The following is a 22986-nucleotide window of genomic DNA, read 5'->3' on the forward strand; positions in this document are numbered from 1 at the left end:
AGCGCTGGAGTGACTCTAGGCTTCCTACAGTGGCGGGTGAGGAGGGGGACCAGGGCCCACCCTCTCCACCAGGTACCAGCCCGGGGCCCTAAGCACAGGGGTCAATTTGCTCCCTGTGCGATAGACGTAGGATGCACTCCCGAAACACGTCTACCCACGGACGCCAAAAGGGTCCTGCCCTGGGCTGCTTCCTCCCCCCCATGTATCCCGCCATCCTCTCCATGGGGCCCCCAGAGCTTACCCTGCTTTGGTCGTCCAGCAGAGGAGGCATCTGCTCTCTGCAGCAGGTTCCAGGGCCGTCAATAGCCCGCATCTGTGGGGGCCCTCAGTCTCTGGGGGTTTGTGTCGGGGCACCGGACTCCCTGGGGGGTGGCGTTACCCTACTCCCGACCCCAAGCCTCTCTGGAGCCGGTCTCAGGAACCGCCCCACTCCGCGCTGCTGGCGGGCCCTTTTTAAATGGCCTGCTGGAGGTGACGTGCTCCCAGTGCACCGCCCCTCCTGTGTCGGCTCTCACTCCTCCACTCCGTTTGGACCATCAGCTCCGGCGTTCGTCCTCGGCAGATTCATGCCGGGAGCTGGGCTACCCGTGGCTCGGCTTCTCAGCCGCGGGGGAAGCCCCCGCGACTGATGCCCACCGTGCGCCGGCTCGCTGCCTACCCAAGCCCCTCTCTGTTCTCCGCCGTGTGGGCTGCCTTCGGCCCATCACAGGGGTACAGTAAAGGATTATGGGTATGAAAGATGTTCTACAAAATTAGGTTGCATTGTATATGGTACAAGTGAGCCCACAGTTGGAGAACTGCAAACACTTCTGGGTTATGTTTATGTGGAAGGCAAAAAAGTACAAGGGTGGGAGTAAAATTTTTTTGAGGAATAATGGGATAGATTTGAGCAAATGAAAAGGCAGTAGGGCTAGTTCAGCTAGTAGAATTGAGAGAAGCCTTATTTTTCAAAAAAATGTCATACTCTCTTGAAATCCAGTATTGACAGGAGGGATGAAAAAGACAATATGAAAAATAAATACCCTATTTTTAATGTGTAAAATTAAGAAACATGATCTTAAAAGAATAGAACATCCACACAATATACATGTACAATATACATGACTTCAGTGTATAGAACACTCATAAAATATAAAAAAGTTAATACTCTCTTCCAATAAATGATACATGACAGAATTAGATTTAAACAACTATCAAAGCCACAGGAATCCTTCAGAGACTAAGTGCAAACAACATGAGACTTTTCTACTCCTTAATTCTTTGCCAAATTGAGGGCCTTTGATATGATGACAGTGAAAAATGAGAAAGGTCAAGAAAAGAAAGATATTTGTGCTCAGAAGGGAGATTTGTTAACAAATATGATATTCTGCTATGGCAGTTTTGTTCCCAACAGATCAGTATATTTTAAGGAAAATACTTCAATTCTGATGTTTTTGACAGACAAGATTATTTAATAACCAGTTTGGAATTCAACTAGCAAATCCAGCACAGAACATATAAGCAAACGTAGTAGAAAAGGCTGCTGTTAGTCCATTTGAAAACCTTCAGCTTTTTCTTGCCAGAATTACCAAACAAATCAGTTTAAATACAACTTCTTTCACTAATGTCTTTTTGAAACATCACTGCAGTCAGACTGAGTCAAGTTTACCATCTGTTGCAAATAGAAATACAGCTATATTCAGGAATTATATTATACAGCTTCCTTTGCAAAGTTTACATGCAAGCTGTTCTTGTCAAAATTAAACCCATTGTGATGATGCATCTTAATATTCAATCAGGCTTTAAGTAAAGAGTAACAAAAGTCCACATATGGATGACAAGCTGTTTCTTCAGTAAATATTTTCCTATTTATTGAGCAGAGGCTTATGGCTGTTTAGGACATATTACACCAGTCGTTTTATACTTATCTACCTGCAGACTAATAAAACAATAACTGGGATAAAACAGCCACTCCAAAAACCTCATTGAAATTTATACCTTATACAACAGTTCCTCCATGCTCAATATTACATCTACTTCATCACTTTACTTAAAAAACATTTTTGTGCTTGGTTATAAGATATAAGGTTTTTAGTGCCCAGTATTTTAACTATGCTTTTCCTCTTCAAATTATTCTAACTGTGTTTATGCAATAAACATGGAAATGCAGACTGGTTATATATTTTTTCTGACTCATCATAAGAGAACATGAGAGTCTGGATGCTTGGTTCTTCCCCTAAACACATTAGCGATGATGTTCCAATTCCGCTACAGACCAGGGAGCAAAATGTAGAAAGATGGTTGTGACATTTCTTTTCTTTATATTCAAAACATGGGTAGAATTTACTGGAGAAGACTTTGAAAGAACTAATGACCAAGTTATTTTTTCTATTTTTCCACAATTTTAAAGTCACAAAAACACAGATAAGTTATTGTTTAAATGGTTCAATAATAATTACTCGTGACAACTGAAGGAAGCCTGATCCATGTACGTTTTGCCTATAAATATTATTGTTGTATTCATGTTTACAACAAAATAACAGCTGAATAACTAACGGAAAATACCATGTCTGAAAACACCGGAAAGAAATTATTATTTACTCTCCTGGGGTATGTCTACACTACAAAATTAATTCGAACTAACTTAGTTCGAATTAGTTAATTCGAACTAAGCTAATTCGAACTAACGGATCCAGACTAAAAAACTAGTTCGAATTAGCGTTTTGCTAATTCGAACCAGCATGTCCACATTAAGTGGACCCTGAACCGGGCTTAAGGATGGCCAGAAGCAGTGCCGGCAGGGCATCAGAGGAGGACTTAGAGCGTGGAGATACTGTCTCAGGCTAGCCGAGGGCTGTGCTTAAAGGGACCCAACCCCCACCCCGGACAGACAGTTCCCAGGGGTGCCCCGCTTGCAAAGCAGTCCTGGCTTGGAGTACCCTGAGTGCCCACACTGGGCACATCACAACACTCGGCCATCAGACCGGCTGCACTTGCCGCAGGCTGCCATCTGGGGAGAGGAGGCAATTGGGGGGCTGCAGGAGAGCTTCCACCCCGAGGAGCCCACAGAGCCAGCCCAGTCCTCCCCATCGGGGGCTCGTGCCCCATTCCTCCCTCACCTCCTTCCACTTACCCTTCCCTAGCCCCTCTTCTTGATGTACAAAAAAAAGATAACGTGTCTTCCAAAATGGAATCTGTCTTTATTGAACAAAACTGGGAGAGACTGGGAAAAGGAGGTGTGAGAGGGGAAGAGAGAGGCTGGGAGAGGGGAGGGCAACTAAAATGATCAGGGGTTGGGAACAGGTCCCATATGACGAGAGGCTAAAGAGACTGGGACTTTTCAGCTTAGAAAAGAGGAGACGGAGGGGGGACAGGATAGAGGTCTCTAAAAGCAGGACTTGGGTGGAGAAGGTGCATACAGAAAAGTTCTTCATTAGTTCCCATAAAGAAGGGCTAGAGGACACCAAAGGAAAGGAATGGGTAGCAGGCTTCAAACTAGTAACAGAAAGTTGTTCTTCACAAGCAAAGAGTCAACCTGTGGAACTCCTTGCTGCAGGAGGCTGTGAAGGCTAGAACTAGAACAGAGTTTAAAGGGAAGTGAGATCAAGTCATTGAGGTTGGGTCCATGGAGTGGTATTAGCCAGGGGTTATGAAGATCAAGATCAATCAGTGTAATGCACACAGTTCCGTTGTGATTACACACAAAGATTCTGTCACTGACATGATCAAGTCATTGAGGTTGGGTCCATGGAGTGGTATTAGCCAGGGGGTAGGAGTGGTGTCCCTGCCCAAGGTTTGTGGAAGGCTGGAGAGGGATGGCACGAGACAAATGGCTTGGTCACTATCTTCGGTCCATCCCCTCCAGGGTCCCTAGTGTTGGTCGTTGTCGGCAGACAGGCTACTGGGCTAGATGGACCTTTGGTCTGACCCAGCATGGCCATTGTAAGCTCAGGGCTCAGGGTCGAGGGTCTCAGTGGACCACCTTGATTCTCTTGCACACCTGCTCCTGGGTGGCCAGGCTGGCAGCTCTCCTGCCCTAGACGGCCACTTTCCTGTGCCTAGTGCGGAGATCATGGACGAGGTCCACGATGTCTGCACTAGACCAGGCGGGTGCCCACCTCTTGCGGTCCCGGGCAAGCTCCCGGGAGCCGCCAGCCTGGTCCCGGGAAGAGGGGGAGGGTTGGGGGGCATCGGGTGGGTGGCTCGATCCGTGCCAGGTGCAGGGTCTGCTGGCTGGGTGCTGGCAGGCTTGCACCTGGCACGGGCACCGTAGCCAGCCCGTGCCCCTTTAAGAGCTCCGGGGCCAGGAGGGAGGCAGACGAGTTTCCCTGGTGTTGGCCAGAGTGGCCACCAGGGAAAGCTGGTGAGGGCTAGCCTCCCACTAGTTTGAATTAAGGGGCTACACAGCCCTTAATTCGAACTAGCTAGTTCGAACTAGGCTTAATCCTCGTAAAATGAGGTTTTCCTAGTTTGAACTAAGCGCTCCGCCAGTTCGATTTAAATTTGAAGTAGCAGAGCGCTAGTGTAGCGCCTATTAAAGTTAATTCGAACTAATGTCTGTTAGTTCGAATTAACTTTGTAGTGTAGACATACCCCTGGAGATCAGTAGCATTGACAAAGTTTCGTGGTCCATTTAAGGTTTAAATAAGGTATATGTGTTGCCTGAAAAAGCACAAGCACTGAAAAATAAAACAAATGTTTTAGATGTTTTTGCATGCAAGTATGCACTGTATAATTTAACAAGCATGTTACATGAACAATACTCTTACCCTGATGTTGGATCAATAGCTATTGCCTTAGGGTTATGAAGATCAAGATCAATCAGTGTAATGCACACAGTTCCGTTGTGATTACACACAAAGATTCTGTCACTGACATGATCCACAAAGTAAAAATTTCCAGTGAGCCAGTCGATTGCCATTTGTTGTACATCTGCCAAAGGAAAAAATGAGATTATTAAATCAAAAGTGCAAATGCAATATGAATAACTGAATTGTTGGCTACTCCATCAAAACAGATGATGTAAAGGGTTCAAGATGTTGTTATGATTGGAATAGATACAATGACTTTCTTTTATCCCTCTGGCATATAATAAGCAATTCAGTTTTCTAGTCAAATACTGACAATGATGAATGACTTAGTATCTGTCTTCATAGCTTTGTTCTCTTTTAAGTAGGGAAGACCCAAGTACAACTACAAAGATTACAGACTTTCAGATATATGAGTTTGCCTGGCCCAGCTGAAATAAACTCATATATCTGAAAGTCTGTAATCTTTGTAGTTGTTCTTGGGTCTTCCCTACTTAAAAGAGAACAAAGCTATGAAGACAGATACTAAGTCATTCATCATTGTCAGTATTTTAAACTGGGACACTACCTTAGTCTTAGTGTTATGCCCAGAAGCAACTTCAACATGTGGGGGTTCTTTTATGAAATATCATAAGAAACAGATACGGGTATGAATTGACAGTATTTGAGGTCCCAGTGGAGCAGCTAGTTTCAGAAAAAAATCAACAGTTTTCTACAAATAGACTTGTAGAGATTAATAAGTCTGGGACTTTTCAACTTAGAAAGGAGATGACTAATGGGGGATATGATAGAGGTCTGTAAAATCATAACTGGTGTGGCAAAAGTGAATAAAGCAAAGTTATTCACTTCTTCCCATAACAGAAAAACTAAGGGTCACCACATTAAATTAATAGGTAGCAGGTCAAAACAAATAAAAGGAAGTATTTCTTCACACAACGTACAGTCAACCTGTGGAAGTCCTTGCCAGAGGATGTTTCTAAGTCCAAGACTGTAACAAGATTCAAAAAAGAACTAGACAAATTTATGGAGGGTAGATCCATCAAAATCTGCTAGCCTGGGTGGCCAGGAATAGTGTTCAAAGCCTCTCCTTTTCAGAAGCTGGAAATGGACGACAAGGGAGGGATCACTTGATAACCTATTCTGTTCATTCCCTCTGGGGCACCTGGTATTGACTACTGTTGGAAGGTAGGATACTGAGCTAGTTGGTCCTTTAGTCTGACACAATATGTCCATTTTTATGATGGCTACTTAAAAATAGAAGAGATTACAAACACAACCATGTCTCTTCTTCTATAGTTTATTTAAAACTGATTTAACCTACATGCTGTAAACCTATATGTAAAATCCCACAAGTAAATTTCAAAAGGATGAAAAAAAAATCTATTGAGTACAAAAGAATATTTATGTATTATAAATGAAATTTCCTTAATAAGATTCTGAAAAATGTGAACTAGAGACTTTCTGGTTTTGTTGCCAGAATGAATTACATTGGGGGGGGGGGGGAGGGGAGAGGGAAACGAGTGGAGGACAAATTCAGACAAGGGTTAATAATGGGATAGTTCTTTGTTTATGACACTTTTTATTGACACTGGCCCAGACACTAGGAGTTCTCTCTCTCATTAAGAAGGAGATAGTTAATTCAAATTTTGTTACATTTTAAAAACAGTAATTATATAATTTTTCTTCTGATGTAATCCTGGCAAGAATTTTCAGATTTTTGTTTTTAAGTTTGTGAATCTCCATTTATAAAGACAGTTAAAACTGCAAGAACAGCCACATTGAGTCAGACCTATGGTTCATCTAGCCTAATCTCCTGTCTTCCAACAGTGGCTAAAGCCAGGTACTTCAGAAAGAATGTACAGAATAGGTCATCATAAAGTAATCCATCCCTTGTGGTCCATTCCCAACTTCTAGGAAAACAGAGGCTAGAGATTCTCAGAGTATAGAGTTGCATCCTTGACTATCTTGGCTAATAGCCATAGATTAACCTATCCTCCATTAACTTAGTTTTTTTAACTCTATAATAATAATTTTGGCCTTTACAATATCTCCTGACAACAGGTTGCACATCTGATTATTACATAATATCAAGAAGTACTTCCATTGTGTCTTTAGAACATGCTGCTTATTGATTTCATTGAGTGACCCCTAGTTCTTGTATTATATGAAGGAATAAATAGCATGTCCTTATTCACTTTTTCCATACCAGTCAAGATTTTATAATAATATCTATAAGATTCCCTCTTAGAATTTCTTTTCCAAAGTGAAATGTGCCATTGTTTTTAATCTCTCCTCATATGGAAGCTGTTCCATACTCACAATCATTTTTGTTGTCCTTCTTTGAACTTTTTCTAATTCCATTATATATTTTTGAGATGGTGCAACCAGCTCTTCATGCAATATTCAAGAAGTGAGCATACTATGGATTTATACAAAGGAATTATGATATATTCTATCTTATCTATTCCTTTCCTAATGGTTCTTCATACTCTGTTAGCTTTTTTGAGTGCTGCTGCACATAGAGCAGATGTTTTCAAAGTACTATCCACAATGACTTCAAAATCCCTTTCTTGGGTAGTAACAGCTAATTTACAATTTACAGTTGTCTCTATTCTGTTAGGCCATACAGTAGGAACATGAAAAAGCTCTTGTAATAAAGACTCTTTTATTGCCACTGAAATTAATGTTTCTGAGCCTTCTATTGCTGTTGGCCATCTTGTGAAAAATGTAATGTCATTTATGACATTGTCAGCATGGAATCCCTCTGTAAAACAGAGTTTGTAATCAGATTGTAATTAGATTGTAATCTGTTTACACAGCAAAGTCATAATGATAAAATAATTTCAGTTTCTTTCAATATTTTAAATTTAATATTTAAATGTAAGAATGTATTACAAAAATAAATTATAATTTTAAAATTGATTTGGAATGCCGTATACTGGGTACACATAGTTTGTAGCAGGAGTGGCATCCTGGCCAGCAAGAAAGTTGTCAAAAAAAAATACAGGCCAGAAAAAGCAATTGTAATTAAAATTGAATTTCATAATAAAAGAAAGTTTTCTCTCTTGTCTGTCCCTGCAGATTCTGGGTTAAACTGCAGTGAGTAGAGTTTTCCTTGAAACAGGTTTTCAATTGTTCACCACACTGAATCACTTACAGTGCCAGGGCATGCAATATGAACTTGATTCAGAAAGACAAATTGAAGACAATTTGAGTTTATGGCAATAAGTGGAGTTTTCTGAAATACTTAAGAGACATAAAGAAACTTGTATTGTCTTTTTAGGACAGAATATATACAATAATTTATTCAATAATACAGCAGAAACAAACATTAGCTCTATTCCATTAGAGCTATCACATTACACAGTTCACCATTATCACACTCTCTTTCCTCCTACTACTTATTTTCCTTTTAATTCAAACCTGATATTATACCTTTCTTCTTACAGGTACAAGTATTAGAGAAACAAAGGAATTATCATGTGAAAACAGAGGATTGTTCCATTTAGTCCACTACCCTGCCTCCAATAGTTGCCAGCGACAGATGCGCTATTAGGGGTAGGCCTAAACATCCATCAGGTAGATATTATACACTGGGGAAAGGAAGGGGCTCCTTACCCCATGTATGAGATAGCAAATGCAATGGTGAAGATTGGTGAAATGTTCATTCTTCTGAATTCAATGACAGAAATCTCTGTCTTCAATGGGGTAAGGCTTTCACCCAATAGATTGAGATTATAGCCTTTATGTAAAATCTTCAAAAGTCATTACATTTCATTTTCAGAAGTGAGTTTTAGATATGTAGAAGTTTAAGTCCCAATTGCTAGAAATGAAAATTAGGATCCTAAGTCAATTCTGAAATAGAATTTATGCTCCTAAATCATTGAAACACTGAAAATGTTACCCTTTATAATTTTATATTCACTAATGTAATTACTAGTATTATATACTTATATAATTACTTAATCCATTTTTAAGGTATTTATGAGATTTTTCCAGGTAAGTTGGATAATGCGTACAGAAGTTGATATTTTCCCCTGAATTAAAATAGCTTTTACATAATACCTGCATATATCTCAAAAGTATGACTAATACAGATAGTCAAAACATCCAAGAAATGAAAAAAAAAAAAAAAAAAAAACCCTGACGTATACTTCATGGAAATGTTTTGATAAGTTTTCCTTTTTTCCCTTCAGCTCTACTCATTCACATTTCTCAATGATAACCATTTTATATTGACGGTTAGAGGTTTAAAAAACATAAGTAATTGTAGAGAATTCCACATCAAAAGAAATAGTCACAGGTGAGGCAGTTTGGGAATCAAAAAGGTCTCAAGGAACTTTTTTTTTTCTACTCTGTTGGACATTCAGAAGAAGAAACATTGAGGCTGTGTCTAGACTGGCAAGTTTTTCTGCAAAATCATCTGATTTTGCGGAAAAACTTGCCAGCTGTCTACACTGGCTGCTTGAATTTCCGGAAAAGCACTGACGATCTCATGTAAAATCATCAGTACTTTTCCGGAAATACTATGCTGCTCCTGTTCGGGCAAAAGTCTTTTTCTGAAAGACTTTTGCGCAAAAGGGCCAGTGTAGACAGCATAGTACTGTTTTCCTCAAAAAAGACCCAATCACAAAAATGGCGATCAAGGCTTTCATCTGATTTTGCGGAAAAACTTGCCAGCTGTCTACACTGGCTGCTTGAATTTCCGGAAAAGCACTGACGATCTCATGTAAAATCATCAGTACTTTTCCGGAAATACTATGCTGCTCCTGTTCGGGCAAAAGTCTTTTTCTGAAAGACTTTTGCGCAAAAGGGCCAGTGTAGACAGCATAGTACTGTTTTCCTCAAAAAAGACCCAATCACAAAAATGGCGATCAAGGCTTTCATCTGATTTTGCGGAAAAACTTGCCAGCTGTCTACACTGGCTGCTTGAATTTCCGGAAAAGCACTGACGATCTCATGTAAAATCATCAGTACTTTTCCGGAAATACTATGCTGCTCCTGTTCGGGCAAAAGTCTTTTTCTGAAAGACTTTTGCGCAAAAGGGCCAGTGTAGACAGCATAGTACTGTTTTCCTCAAAAAAGACCCAATCACAAAAATGGCGATCAAGGCTTTTTTGCAGAAAACTGCGTCTAGATTGGCCACGGACGCTTTTCCGCAAAAAGTACTTTTGCGGAAAAGCATCTTGCCAATCTAGACGCGAATTTTTCCAAAAATGCTTTTAACAGAAAACTTTTCCATTAAAAGCATTTTCGGAAAATCATGTCAGCGTAGACGTAGCCTGAATGTTCTTATTTACCTGCCCTTCCTTCCATAATATGGAACCCCTGTGAGTAACTGTAGAGGCTAGTTGCAAATGACATACGTAACAGGTTGGCAGGTTAACGGACTCTCCAAAGAAATACAGGGCTTCTCTGTGTGGAAACCCTATATGTCCACAGACATGCAATGTAATTATTGCAGATGCCGGCAGTTGATCTTGTCAGCAGATCTCAGCACTAACCAGAATATAAAGGAGAAGCTCTGTGTGGAAAAAGGGTGATTCATGGAAACTCTGCAGTGAGGTCCTAGAAACATCTAGTTTTTAGGAAACAGCTTATGCAAAGGTTTACATTTTGTTATTTAAATTACTTTACATCACATTTCGAGTGGTCAGTGATAGATGGGAGAGCCTGTACAAGGGCAGGCTTTCTGCAGAGCTCATGGCATATCACAGTTTTGACAGAAAGGCTCACTTCATTTATTGCTGGGGTAGGAAATAAAATGTTCCCTTAATATAAATAAACTCTAATTGTAGACACATAGCCTGAAATGTCTGAAGAAGAAAAAAGGGACAGTTAATCTTTGCCCTCACATCTGTTGGCTTCTTCACTGGTGTCTCATTACCTGCCTGCTACTGCTCTCCAGTTGCTGCACTCTTTTCCCTGTAAGTGCCAAAGGAACCCTTTTCTTTCACTTACCATGAGGCTTCGTTTCTCTGAGGAGGAGTCTATTGCTGTCTGCATAAGGACTAGAAGAAGTTGTTCTTTTTCAGCTACTTCAGTAAGGGCTATCAGCTACCTGGAGCAGCCGAAAACAGGTGGACACCTTAGAGAAAGTCATCAGCTGCATTTGCCAGCCCTATTCAATTCAGTAGTGAAGGTGAGATAAATCTGGGATGTCATGGTAACTGCCCTTGCACCTAAGATTGCTCTCTCCACCATCTCTCCTCGCCTAAGGCCTCTCAGTTTGGAGTCAGAGAAAGAGAGGGACAGGAGGTGAAGAGCAGGTACTATTGGACACTAGGCTGCTAGAGCCAGTTCTTGGCTCTTGAACCAAGAATCCATTACAATAGTGATGCATTTGGCGAGCCTGAAAAAACGGTGCCATCGTGGGGAAGCTGGTTATTGTTGGAGGAACAATATGTATGTGGGATCGAGAGTAGGAAGAAATCAGAGGTACAGAACAAGCTTGTATTCATATTGTAACAAATGTGTTACTCTCTCAGGACACACTGTAAACAAAGGAAGCATAATCACATAGTATCAATAGGGGAGAAAAAAATCAGAAGAGGCACATGCACACACACTTCCTCAAATTGCTGCTGTAGGAAAAGAGGTAGAAATCTCCCAGCATGCAACGCCTCCTCTATGCTGAACTATACACCTTCTAATATAAACCCTCTGGGTCATTATATTAGTTCCCATCTAATAGCAACCTGGAAATTCAATGCACCTTAACAACTGCATTTAATAGCTACAAACCATATGTTGTGTATTTCGTGTTTTGAAGGATCAGTTGCTCTTTTTGTCTACTTTTTTTGTGTGTGCTGCATGCTCTGCTTGTAAATTATAACAGGTAAATAGCTCATAAGAAAAAAAAAGGTTGTAATGAATTTCCAAAGTTCATCTAACTCAAAAGAGTGCATTCCACACTTTATTAAGTACTTCAAAAAAGCCATCTAACTAGTAGATGCATTTTTTATGATTCAGGCTTTTAATCGCTTCAATTTTGTTATCATCAAAAAACTAAAGTCACATTAAACCATTTTAAATCTGCAGCCCTATAGTTAACATACAAGTTGCCAGCAGTATACTTTGTAGGACTGCTGTTTTGTTTTTAACTATATGTTTGAATATACTTTGTAGTAAAGAAGTTACTAAGTAGCTTCCACAGAAGGGGTGGGAAATAACTCAAGGGCAGTTCACCAGCATTAGTCCCTCATGTGCCACCACCACTATGTATACCAGCAAGGGCACAGGTAACAGCAATTAAAGCTCCTGTTGGCTGCCTCTCATAAGTGCTCATCAAGATGAGTAAAGATTCCACTTTCTTATTTAGGATGTCACTTTGGGTACATCTAAACTACATGCCTCTGTCATCAGAGGCATGTAGATTTGTTGTTTTGGCAAAGGCAAATGAAGCCGCGATTTAAATGATCGCGGCTTCATTTACATTTACATGGCTGCCGCGCTGAGCTGACAAACAGCTGATCAGCTGTTTGTCCGCTCAGTGCGCTAGTCTGGACGCTCCCCTGTCGACATCAAAGCCCTTTGTCGGCAGCCCCGGTAAACCTCATCCCACGAGGAATAACGGGGCTGCCGACAAAGGGCTTTGATGTCGACAGGGGAGCGTTCAGACTAGCGCGCTGAGCGGACAAACAGCCGATCAGCTGTTTGTCGGCTCAGCGCGGCAGCCATGTAAATTTAAATGAAGCCGCGATCATTTAAATCGCTGCTTCATTTGCCTTTGCCTATGTGTTTAGTCTAGACAAAGCCTTAGGGTGCTCACTTCCATGGACCCAGGGCAGCTGGCTACAGTAGTTCAGTGGAGGGCAAATATACAGGAAACTGGGTAAATAGTTTTGTTCCCTGAGTGAACTTGATAGACCACAGAATCAAGAAAGGCTGGCACCTGGGGCCAATTAAGAGCTTGCCTGAAGCAGCATGTTAATCAGGGCACCTGTAGTCAATTAAGGCCTGATGGGCCAATTTGAAATGTTTCCCCTCAGGATGGGAAGAGACAAAGGCCAATGACAGAGTGAAGAAGAGGCCAATGACAGTACTGAGAGAACTAGGGACTGGGAGTGTGGAAAAGGGCTGTGGAGATGCAGGAAGGATTGTGCAGGTACTAGGAAGAAGGCACTGGGAGGGATCATTTGGAGAAGTAGCCCAGGGAAAGGTTGCAAGACTGGAAGTGGAAGAAATGCTGCTAGTTTCCATTGCCTTAGATTCACTGGGCTTGAACCTGTAGTAGTGGGTGGCCCCAGGTTCCGCAAAGCCTCCCCATGCCACTACAGAGTCTGCACCTGAGACCGGGGACTAGGACTACAAAGGCATTTCACCCAAACTACAGGCTAGCCTGTGATGAGGATGGCTCTGTAGTTTGTGACTGTTGCCTCTAGTAAAAAGTCAAAGGCTGTGTAGAGGATCACAGTGAGCCTCTGAGGCAAACACTAGGGGTACATCTAAACTATATGCCTCTGTCGACAGAGGCATGTAGATTAGCCAGATCGGCAGAGGGAAATGAAGCCACGATTAAAATAATCGCGGCTTCATTTAAATTTAAATGGCTGCCCCGCTCTGCCGATCAACTGTTTGTCGGCAGATCGGGGCAGTCTGGACGCGACGCGCCGACAAAGAAGCCTTTCTTGATCGGCACAGGTAAACCTGGCTTCACGAGGCATACCTGTGCCGATCAAGAAAGGCTTCTTTGTCGGCGCGTCGCGTCCAGACTGCCCCGATCTGCCGACAAACAGTTGATCGGCAGAGCGGGGCAGCCATTTAAATTTAAATGAAGCCGCGATTATTTTAATCGCGGCTTCATTTCCCTCTGCCGATCTGGCTAATCTACATGCCTCCGTCGACGGAGGCATGTAGTCTAGACACACCCTAACTGCCTGGAAGTGCAGGACCCTCAGGGCATGGCCAGAAGTTTGCCACAAACAGATATCTGTATAAATGGGTTGGCTGCCAGAAAGTAAAAAGAACAGTTGCTCTCTACCATAATTTCTTTAACAATGGAGAAGCCTTCACTTTCCAAATCTTTAGAGATCAGTTCCTATAAATTGGTAAAAGGAATGCTAATGTAAAATGAACCATGTCCAACATAGAATGAGCCTAGCAGCTATCCAAGAAGATACCTGCAAAGCAGCCAATACTGATTCAAGCTTCAAATCATATCTCTATCTTCTTTCTAGAGAAATATTTGCCTGTGCATGATGCCTGACCAGGAAGTGCTCAGCCATCACTGCACACAGGTCACTTGCTAGAGAGACTGGAGCTTTCTTTCCACAAGGCTCCTTTGGATCTGCATGATTTCGAGTCACTTTTCCTGCCTCCTAAAGACACTTGCCTAAAGGAAGAATTCCAAAGAAGCTTAACACAGTTCACGTTTTAGTTCCCATCAATTCTGACCCTTGGCCATGAGCTTCACAATAGCATAGCAGAATCTGGGCCTTATTTTAAAGCATTTCTCTGAGTTTATTCGTGCTATGAAACACTGTCTACCTTTCAAAATATCAGACTTCAGAAATGAGCAAAATGTGTTGCATTTTCCTTCAATGCCTCATTTTTCACCTTTTGCCATGGTGCTTTGTATATGTTTACAATATAACACAGGGATAGGGAATCTCACCAACACAATGCCATGAGATAATGACCTTTTAGGAGGATTTTTTTTAAATCCTGAGAGTTAAATATTTTTGTAGTAAGTGAATTTTTTGCTGCTAAGTTCATGTCAGAAACAACTGTGAACAGTAGAAAACTAATACATCTCTAATTTCTGCTTTAATATGTTTCAAGTGTGTTGCCAAATGATTGTAAACTTGCAATGGTGACCTAGCAGCCTGGCATCGATTCTGAACAATGAAGACAGAATTATAGAAGAGTATAGCTATAACAATTTTTTAAACATTCAAAAAGCATCTTATAAATCTGTTGAAACAGTAAATCAAAACTGCTTATTTACTTTAAAGCAGTATAGTAATCTACAGTTAATCTTAAAATTACAGCACAATTTAGCATCAATAGCTGTCTTATCAAACACGTAGACTTAAGAGGAAGGAACTGTTGAAGGGGAAATGGCATCGCTGTGTTAGTTTACAACCGTTGGCTACTATAATTACCCTTCCTCAAAAAGAGTAAAGTATGGTCTTCCACCTTCTCAACAGAATTCTTCCTTCCATACGGCCAGCTTCTCTGTCATGAATGTATAAAAATACTCTTCATTTCTTGAAAATAATGCTGCAACTTTAATGTTTTTTCCATAAAGATGCCAAATATCAGATAATGAAATGTTTAAAGACAAATACAATATTTTAAGAAAATATGGATTTACTTTTGTAAAAAAAAGGTTATTAAGGAAAACGACTTAGGGAAAAAAGTTAGAATATTTTAATATAGTAGGTAAGGACAGGCATCTCAGATACATTTCTCCAGTGATAATATAAAAGTTACTTATCGTAGTCAGCTTTTTAAGAATGAATTCATGTTTAAAGGTTTATTGTGCCAGGAGGGGATTACAAAAGAAACAATTCACAATATTTTAAGTACACTGTGTTCACCCAGTTGAATCAGCATAAGTAAGATGTATGTCTTAATTTCACAGGTTGTATATTGAGCCTATAAACAACCATGCTAATGTTTTTGCTCCTCAAGGTGTATGGTCTGGGTGGTATTAAATAAAAAACCTGGTAGGTACACTATAAGTATTAGGAATTAAAGCTTTGTTCCTTTTACGAAAGGGAAATATTAGATTCAATTTACTTGAAACATTCTTAAAAACAAATTTTTGTCTTTAGTGATCAGCATTTCTGACACTTCCAAATGAAAAAAAGTTATTTGATTTTATAACGCAGATATTATGAATAGTTATACGCTTGAGTTTCTCTCTCAGCAACATATTACACCATTTATTTCTTGTTTGCATTGAGGGGAGGAGAGAAGGCCAATAGGAGCAAAATACCTGGATAAAATCCAATTGCTAAGATATTTCTCAATTTGAATAAGAGTGATAGGATCAGATCCTTAAAGATTTATTAATTCGCCTATCATAAATAGAATATTATCAAATATTAATCTATAGAGCCCCACAATAGATTCTGTAAACAGTTCTATGGCCTTTGTAGTTTCAGTGAGATGCAATACTTTGCCAAAGCTCTCTGCACTGCAGCTTCTGCACCTTGTGTCTGAAAGGTACAGTGTCTGTTCTGATACCACCCTTTTCTGATCATCCAATCGAGGCTAGTGCCAGCAGCCTTGTTGAGTTCTATCGACTTGTGCATAGATGGCACAGGTTAATTTAGCACCTAATCTTCTTCGGTGTTTTTATCCTCACAACAGCCTTGAGGAAATAAATTTTTATAAAACTTTTTAGTTTGTTCACTTTTTCCCAGGTTGTTAGAGGTATTTAGGCCCTGCTCCTGTCACTGTTGCAATGCTTAACTTGCTTAGGATCTTAAGTCTCATTTTTAAAAGTGACCTAGGCACTTATGGTCTAAATACTTTCTAGGAGTTGTGTCTAACTTCTATTGAAATCAATGGGAGTTAAATGCTTAAATATTTGTAAGAGTCTTGGCTAGATCCACAAAGGGGGACTCAAGCCCAGCATTGCAATACCTAATTTTCTGATGCTTTGTTGCTGAATGGAATCCCCTGCCGTGAGATAGAAGCAGAGTTCCCTGTAAGGTGGGTGAACCACCCAGAAGAGGTTCAAATGATTCCCAGCTAATTAGCAGAGCACACAGAGCCAGCAGCATGCGTTTCTATTGGTGGTGCACATCTGCACATGCTTTGGTGCACATAACAAAATGTGTGTGTTAACAGCTGAAAATAGTTAGCGGGAACCATGCTTAGGGGCCCAGTCTTCCTATGCATTTCATGGAGTGAGTCAGGCACTTAAAAATGGGATTCACATCAGCATTCAAGATAAGTGGGGAGCTGCCAACATTAGCCATGAGGGAAACACAGAGAAAAGTAGTGGGGCTTTAGGCCCAGATTCGCAAAGGTATTGCTGTACCTAGCTGACAGAGAAGAGGGAGGTACCTAACACTCTTTGGGTTTCCCAACTTGTGACAGGGCAGGCAGCAAGACAGCACCACCCTGCACTAGAGTCGACCCCGGACTTTGAGCCAGAGATTGGGGGGAGGAGGCGCACGGAGACAGGCAGGAAAGGGACATGTTAGAGGCACCCCACAGGGCCGCGATCGTGGACCCCTGGGCAGACCCGGTGCATCCGGATGACGCCACCAGTGACATCACGTGTAAGCCCCGGAAAGGCAAGATGGGGGACGCAGGGGCGGGGCTGGCTGTAGATGCCAGGGTGTGTGGTTTAAAAAGGGCAAAGGGCCAGGACGGGGGAGGGGGCGATCCGGAGAAAGGCGACACCCACCACAGGAGGAGAGGAGCAGTAAGCCTGGCTCCGAGCTGGTAGCCAGGAATTAGAGGAGTCTTGGGGGAAGAAGTGGCCCAGTGCAGGGCCGTGGAACCCGTAACGGGAGGGTTTAGGAGCTGCAACCCCCTCCACTGGGATGAGTGTCCCTGCCTTAGGGCCCTGGGCCAGGGCTCGGAGAGAGGGAGAGGGCCCGAGCCCCTTTCCCCCACCCTGGGGGTCCATCGACGCCGAACTCCTAGGGGCTCTTCCTAATATAAACGCGGTCCAGAGTAGGACCAGTCGGAAAGGACTACAAGTTGGGGCTTATAGCAGCAAACATTTACCGTCCCGTACGGGTGAGGACGGGTATGATTTGGGGGAACTGGTGACACAACTATAAACCCATCCCTAGGTGTAAGCCCCTTAGCCAGGTCAATCCTTTCTTTAAAAACAAAAACCAAAAAAAACCACACCATACACTCTTCTTTCTGTATAGCACAAGGATTACTCTTCTGGGATGAAAGCAAGATATTTTTAAATTCCTGCTCTACCTGATTTGAAACAGGGATTGGAACTGAAGTTTTTCATCTTCCAGAAATATGCCCTGACCATCAAACTAAGAGTATACAGGTATGAGTTTCTCTTAAAACTGTTTCAAGTATTATCCTGCTCAGTCATTGGGTGCTAACTAGGATGACTAGCCCCTACTGCTGGAGCCCTTCTGCTTCTTTTAGGTGCTAGTGCAGGGTTAGTGCATGCATGTCAATCTGAGTTGGGTATCACATTCCCAGCTGCTGTGTAGATGGACACTTTAGCCCCAAGAGTCAATTAAGCATTGCAATACGGACCAGACCAACACCTAAATGTGTTGTCTTTTAAAATATGGGTCTTCATCTCCTTTAGTCCATCTTTCCTCAGGTAGTTCAGTTGTTAACTTTACCAGCAGCAATTTGAAAACAATCCTGCATCATACTGCCGGCTGGACTGATTCAAGGAGCAATTGCTGCTTTCCTGAAAGACTCTCAACATGAAAGTGAATGTGCACAGAATACTGCTAAACTAAAATGGAAATAGCACTGAATTTATTATTTTTATAGAGGAGTTAGTTATGCAGATAAAATACTGATGCATGGCGTGAAAACAAGTTGAAAAAAGGCAAAAAAAGTCTCTGGAACCATATACGATGACAGGTATTGAAGCATTTTTCAATTAGCTCATTATTTTTGCTTATATGGTGTGACAGAGATTTTATATAATTATGCATGAAAAGAATATTCAAACTTTATCAGCAACTCAAGGACTGTCATGGTGACTGAGTAGCCCACCATACTACACTGCATCTGTTCTGTGACATGTTGATAAAACACAGGGCTTATAAGCAGTGACAGGAGAGCCCAACCTTCTCGCACAAGCCGGCCCCACTCCCCTCATTAAATTACTTCCAAACATTAAATCACTTTGTTTCCAACCCGACCGAGAAAATTACATAGCTTAAAACTGACTTTGCCAAAAAATGATTTACTCCACTGAAAAGATTTCCATTACATTGAATTTTTCAATTTCAAAATGAATGCTCCATTCATTGACATCACAAACTGTATAGTGAAAAACAAGGCTTATTATGTTCTAACTGACTCACAACAAAGGAAGAGTTTTTTATTAATGTATAATGATGATGGTGGTGATGAAGATGATGTTTATTAAAATCTTGATCATTACAAACTGAAAGGCACCCTCAGTTATTTAGTATTTTCAGTGTAATCCGAAATCCTATGAGCATTTTTCCATTGACTTCAGTGGACTTATCTCAGATGTTTAATGGAATTTTGTGCAATGCCATATTATGGACAACTCATCAGTATTACCAATCCCATAAGTTAAAAATACATTAAAATAAAAAATAGATGCTAATATAATGAGATCATGTATTGTTAGTGCATCTAATTTTTAGCTCTCTCTTTCCATCTCCACAGCACGTGACAATCACAGCATTACCAAATCTCACTGATTTATGGTGAATATAGCAATGATGGCTCTCACTAGAGCATTAAATTGGGCTCAGGACCTCCATTGTACTGAATCCTATATCTATGTAACCCACACATCCACTGGGTGTGATGGACTGTGTGATGTAGTGGCACAAAACCACTTACAGAGAAAACAGTGAGTGTGCTCTATAGTCTTAGCTGTTAGCCACCTGACTTTTAGCTCATGTGATAGAGGCTCATGCAGTAAGATTCAGAGGTCCCAGGTTTGGTTCTACCTGTCGGTGTTACACCAATACTTATAGGCTGTGTCTAGACGGGCAAGTTTTTCCGCAAAATCATCTGCTTTTGCAAAAAAACTTGCCAGTTGTCTACACTGGTCGCTTGAATTTCCGCAAAAGCACTGACGATCTCATGTAAGATTGTTAATGCTTTTGCAGAAATACTATGCTGCTCCCGTTCAGGCAAAAGCCTTTTTCCGAAAAGCTTTTGTGCAAAAGGGCCAGTGTAGGCAGCAGAGATTTGTTTTCCGCAAAAAAGCCCGGATCGTGAAAATGGAGATCGGGGCTTTTTTGCAGAAAAGCGCATCTAGTTTGGCCACGGACGCTTTTCCACAAAAAGTGCTTTGCGGAAAAGCATTTTGCCAATCTAGACGCACTTTTCCGAAAATGCTTTTAACGGAAAACTTTTCCGTTAAAAGCATTTCCGGAAAATCATGCCAGTGTAGACGTAGCCATAAGGTAAGAGATAGTCCAAGCCCCGGAGGGTTTGTAATTTAGTGCAAAACACAGTGGGCATTTTGTGACATGGGAGGTGAAATTCAGGTTCACCAAATGCATATCTTAGAGAGGCTACTAAGCTGCTATTAGATGGGAACAATTATTTATTTGTGATATACCGGTAATCCTGGATGACAGAAGCATGTTATTTGCTACATTTCTTCCAAAAGACTATGTGGCAAAATAGATGTGATTAGGCTTTTGTTATATTAGAAAACTAGTTCCACCAGCAGCTCAACATGCAGGAACCTTTTTGCAAGATCTCAGATATTTATCAGAAATGTGACTGATGTTTATGATACACTGTGGAGCAATCCTAGACTTTGGATCATAAGGGATGTAAAGTACACAGAAATATTATAGCAAGAATCTCCCTGGTCCTAAGCAGTCCCAAACCATGGAGTTTTCTGGACATGAGGAGGTCAAGGCTCCCCTCCTGCATGTTGGCCCTGCTCCTCTGCCAGTTCCACTGCCCACAGCCTTGTTGGTGCCCACAATGCACTGGGGTCACCAGTTCCCACTGTCTCTGTCCCCACCGGAGCTGTGCTCCACACTGCCTCCAGAATGGGCATGGCAAAATATAGAGGAATTAACAAAATTCAGAGTCCATATGAGAAGGAGAGGGCAATGTTTCCTTCTCTGATTGTCTCTGTAGCAGGCTCTTCCTTCCCTCAGGAATGGTCCTTTGACAGTTGTCACAGAAAGAGTGTCTGTCTTTTCGTCAGCTCTCCACTGCTTGTGAGGTGCTCCCCTGCCTCCTAACTCCTCTTCTACTTAGACCATTTCCTATAGGCTTGGAGGTGCAGTGCTGACTGAGACCAGTTCCTTAACAAAAATCACAAAAATCCACTGTAGACTTAGCAAGGTAAATAGCCCATGTATAAAGTCTGGTTTCAAAGGACAGTACATTGGAATACTGTGTAAAGTCTGGAAAAAGCCAACTTAGTGTATATGAATTTCAAAGGCATAAGTAAATACATATTGTGTGTGTGAAGACCTGTATGTAACCAGAATCTTATATCCTAATGTTCATTTGTTTTTCCCTTCTTTAATTCCACACTAGAAAAAATGCTATTTTTGGTGGGGGGTTTTGTTCTAGTACTTTTTACATTAATTAATATTATAATTGGAGTAAGAAAATGACATTTATGAACTGTTTAGTACAGTCTCACATTTCAGAGCTGAATCAAACTAATTATAAGTTGAAGATGTTGATAGTAAAATTTTTCAAAACAAAATAATTCCAAAACAGAATATCAAAACACAAAAATACTGAGTTACAAGCACAATAATCTAATCAAAGTATATATATAAAAGATGTTGCATAAATAAGATGGTTACAGACTCTTTTGCTTGTTTTGAGATAAATTTTCATGGAATGACTTATAAAAAAGTGATGACTGCAGCAAAAGAAGTAATATTATTTTCATTTATCATTTAAAAAAAAAACTCTTCTGCACTTTGAAATGTTTAGCCTTCCTTTACTCTTCTCTAGATCTGCAAGAGTCATGGTGTCAGAGGATATGGAGGGAGAATGATGTTGAAGTAAAAAATATCTTATATATCCAAAAACTGTATTCACATTTTCACATTCTTAAGTACAGCATTGCACTGGGAGCTCTTGCTACAACCCCTAAGTCTTTTTCCTGTTTTCCAGGATATAGTCTTTTACCTTTTAAACATTCCCTCACTCTTTGGAGTGGATCCACAAAGAGTCAGTATCACAATGCCTAACTATAGGTGCTTTGCTGTCTGACGGAATCTACAGAGTTAAGCTGCCTATACAATATATGGGTACATCAGGATAGCAATCCACAAGTCACTTAGCTCAGATGGAGCTACACTGGGTAGCCACAAAGAAAGTGGAGCAGAGATTTGAAGCCACATGTTCATGTTATATCTCTTAGGCAAGTGCCTTAACTATTATACTACAGAATATTCCAGGGTGGGTCTGTCTTTCTGTCTGTCCTGTTGAAATGGTTTCATCCTTTGTATCTAATTATACTGTCATAGGCTCAGAGATCTGAATTTAAGTCTCCCAAATCATACAAGACTACCTTCACCACTGGGCTATAGTGTCGCTCTCACTCTTTCTTTGGTCCCATGATTATTCAATTAGTTATAAAGTGTGGGACAGCTTCAACAGGAGTCACTGAGAGAAATCCACCCCAGAATATCCCTTAGCCCAGTAGCAGGTAAATTCATAAGAGCCTAAGATTGCTTTTCAGGATCTACCTCCTTGTTCCTCACAGACTGTAAAGCCAGACGAGACCATTATGATCATCCAGTCTGATCTTCTGAACGTTGCAGGCCACAGAACTCCTGTAGTGGGCTCAGAACTGTGGCAGATTTACTCAGGTTCTCAAATCTTGATTTAAAGTCTTCAAATTACAGACAATCCTGGATATGGGACCTTGCATTTGGCTCTGTAAAGCACATTCACCAAACAACCCAGAGGAATCTATGTAACTTTCCTCATCATCGTTTATCAAACCACCATTTTTGTCCTGGATAAACTTTACTGTTACTGATGTTATATTTTCTTTCAGGTCATTGATAAAGATATTGAATTTTCTTAGGTTGCAAACAGATTCCTTGCAAGACAGGTATAAAAAAGCATTGCTAGGAACACTATTTTTCTCTTTTTTTCTGAACAAAGATTTCACCTGTGTGGCCAATGGTTTTTGTTAGACTTGTTTCTGGCTAAAACACCAAACAAGAGGGAATATCTTTCTTGATTAGAAACAAAACCTCCAGTTCATTTGTAGAATTCTATGGGTACGGCCATTTGTATGGTTTAGCTGATACATGAACATGCCAAATCTTTATTTGTTCTTTACTGGTTGTCAATGAAACTGAATTCATTTATAGTAAGTAAGCACTGCATAATGAGAAAAATTTAAATGAATCATGTGTATGTGTGTGTGAGAGAAGGAGATGCTAAAATTTAATTATCCAGAGAATATGCTTTATAGCCATCAGAGAGCCTATTCTCCCCGTTAGGATACATTTTCAGGTAGCTGCAAGGGGAGATTAGGTCCCTGTGTGATTAGAAGCACCTGATTAACTCACCAGGTGGATTA

At 40.9% G+C, this 22986-nt stretch overlaps 1 protein-coding gene across 1 annotated transcript in view; it reads right to left on the reverse strand.

Annotated features, from left to right (window-relative positions):
- Positions 1 to 22986, reverse strand: part of LRP1B (LDL receptor related protein 1B) — a 1362068-nt gene that overhangs the window by 711227 nt on the left and 627855 nt on the right. Inside the window, exon 7 of the mRNA XM_089779714.1 lies at positions 4749 to 4911. Coding sequence (XP_089635840.1) covers positions 4749 to 4911 — 163 coding nt within the window. The remainder of the gene's footprint in view (positions 1 to 4748; positions 4912 to 22986) is intronic.

This window comes from Pelodiscus sinensis, chromosome 7, assembly GCF_052426305.1.
Source record: "Pelodiscus sinensis isolate ZL-2025 chromosome 7, ASM5242630v1, whole genome shotgun sequence".
Lineage (NCBI taxonomy): Eukaryota > Metazoa > Chordata > Testudines > Trionychidae > Pelodiscus > Pelodiscus sinensis.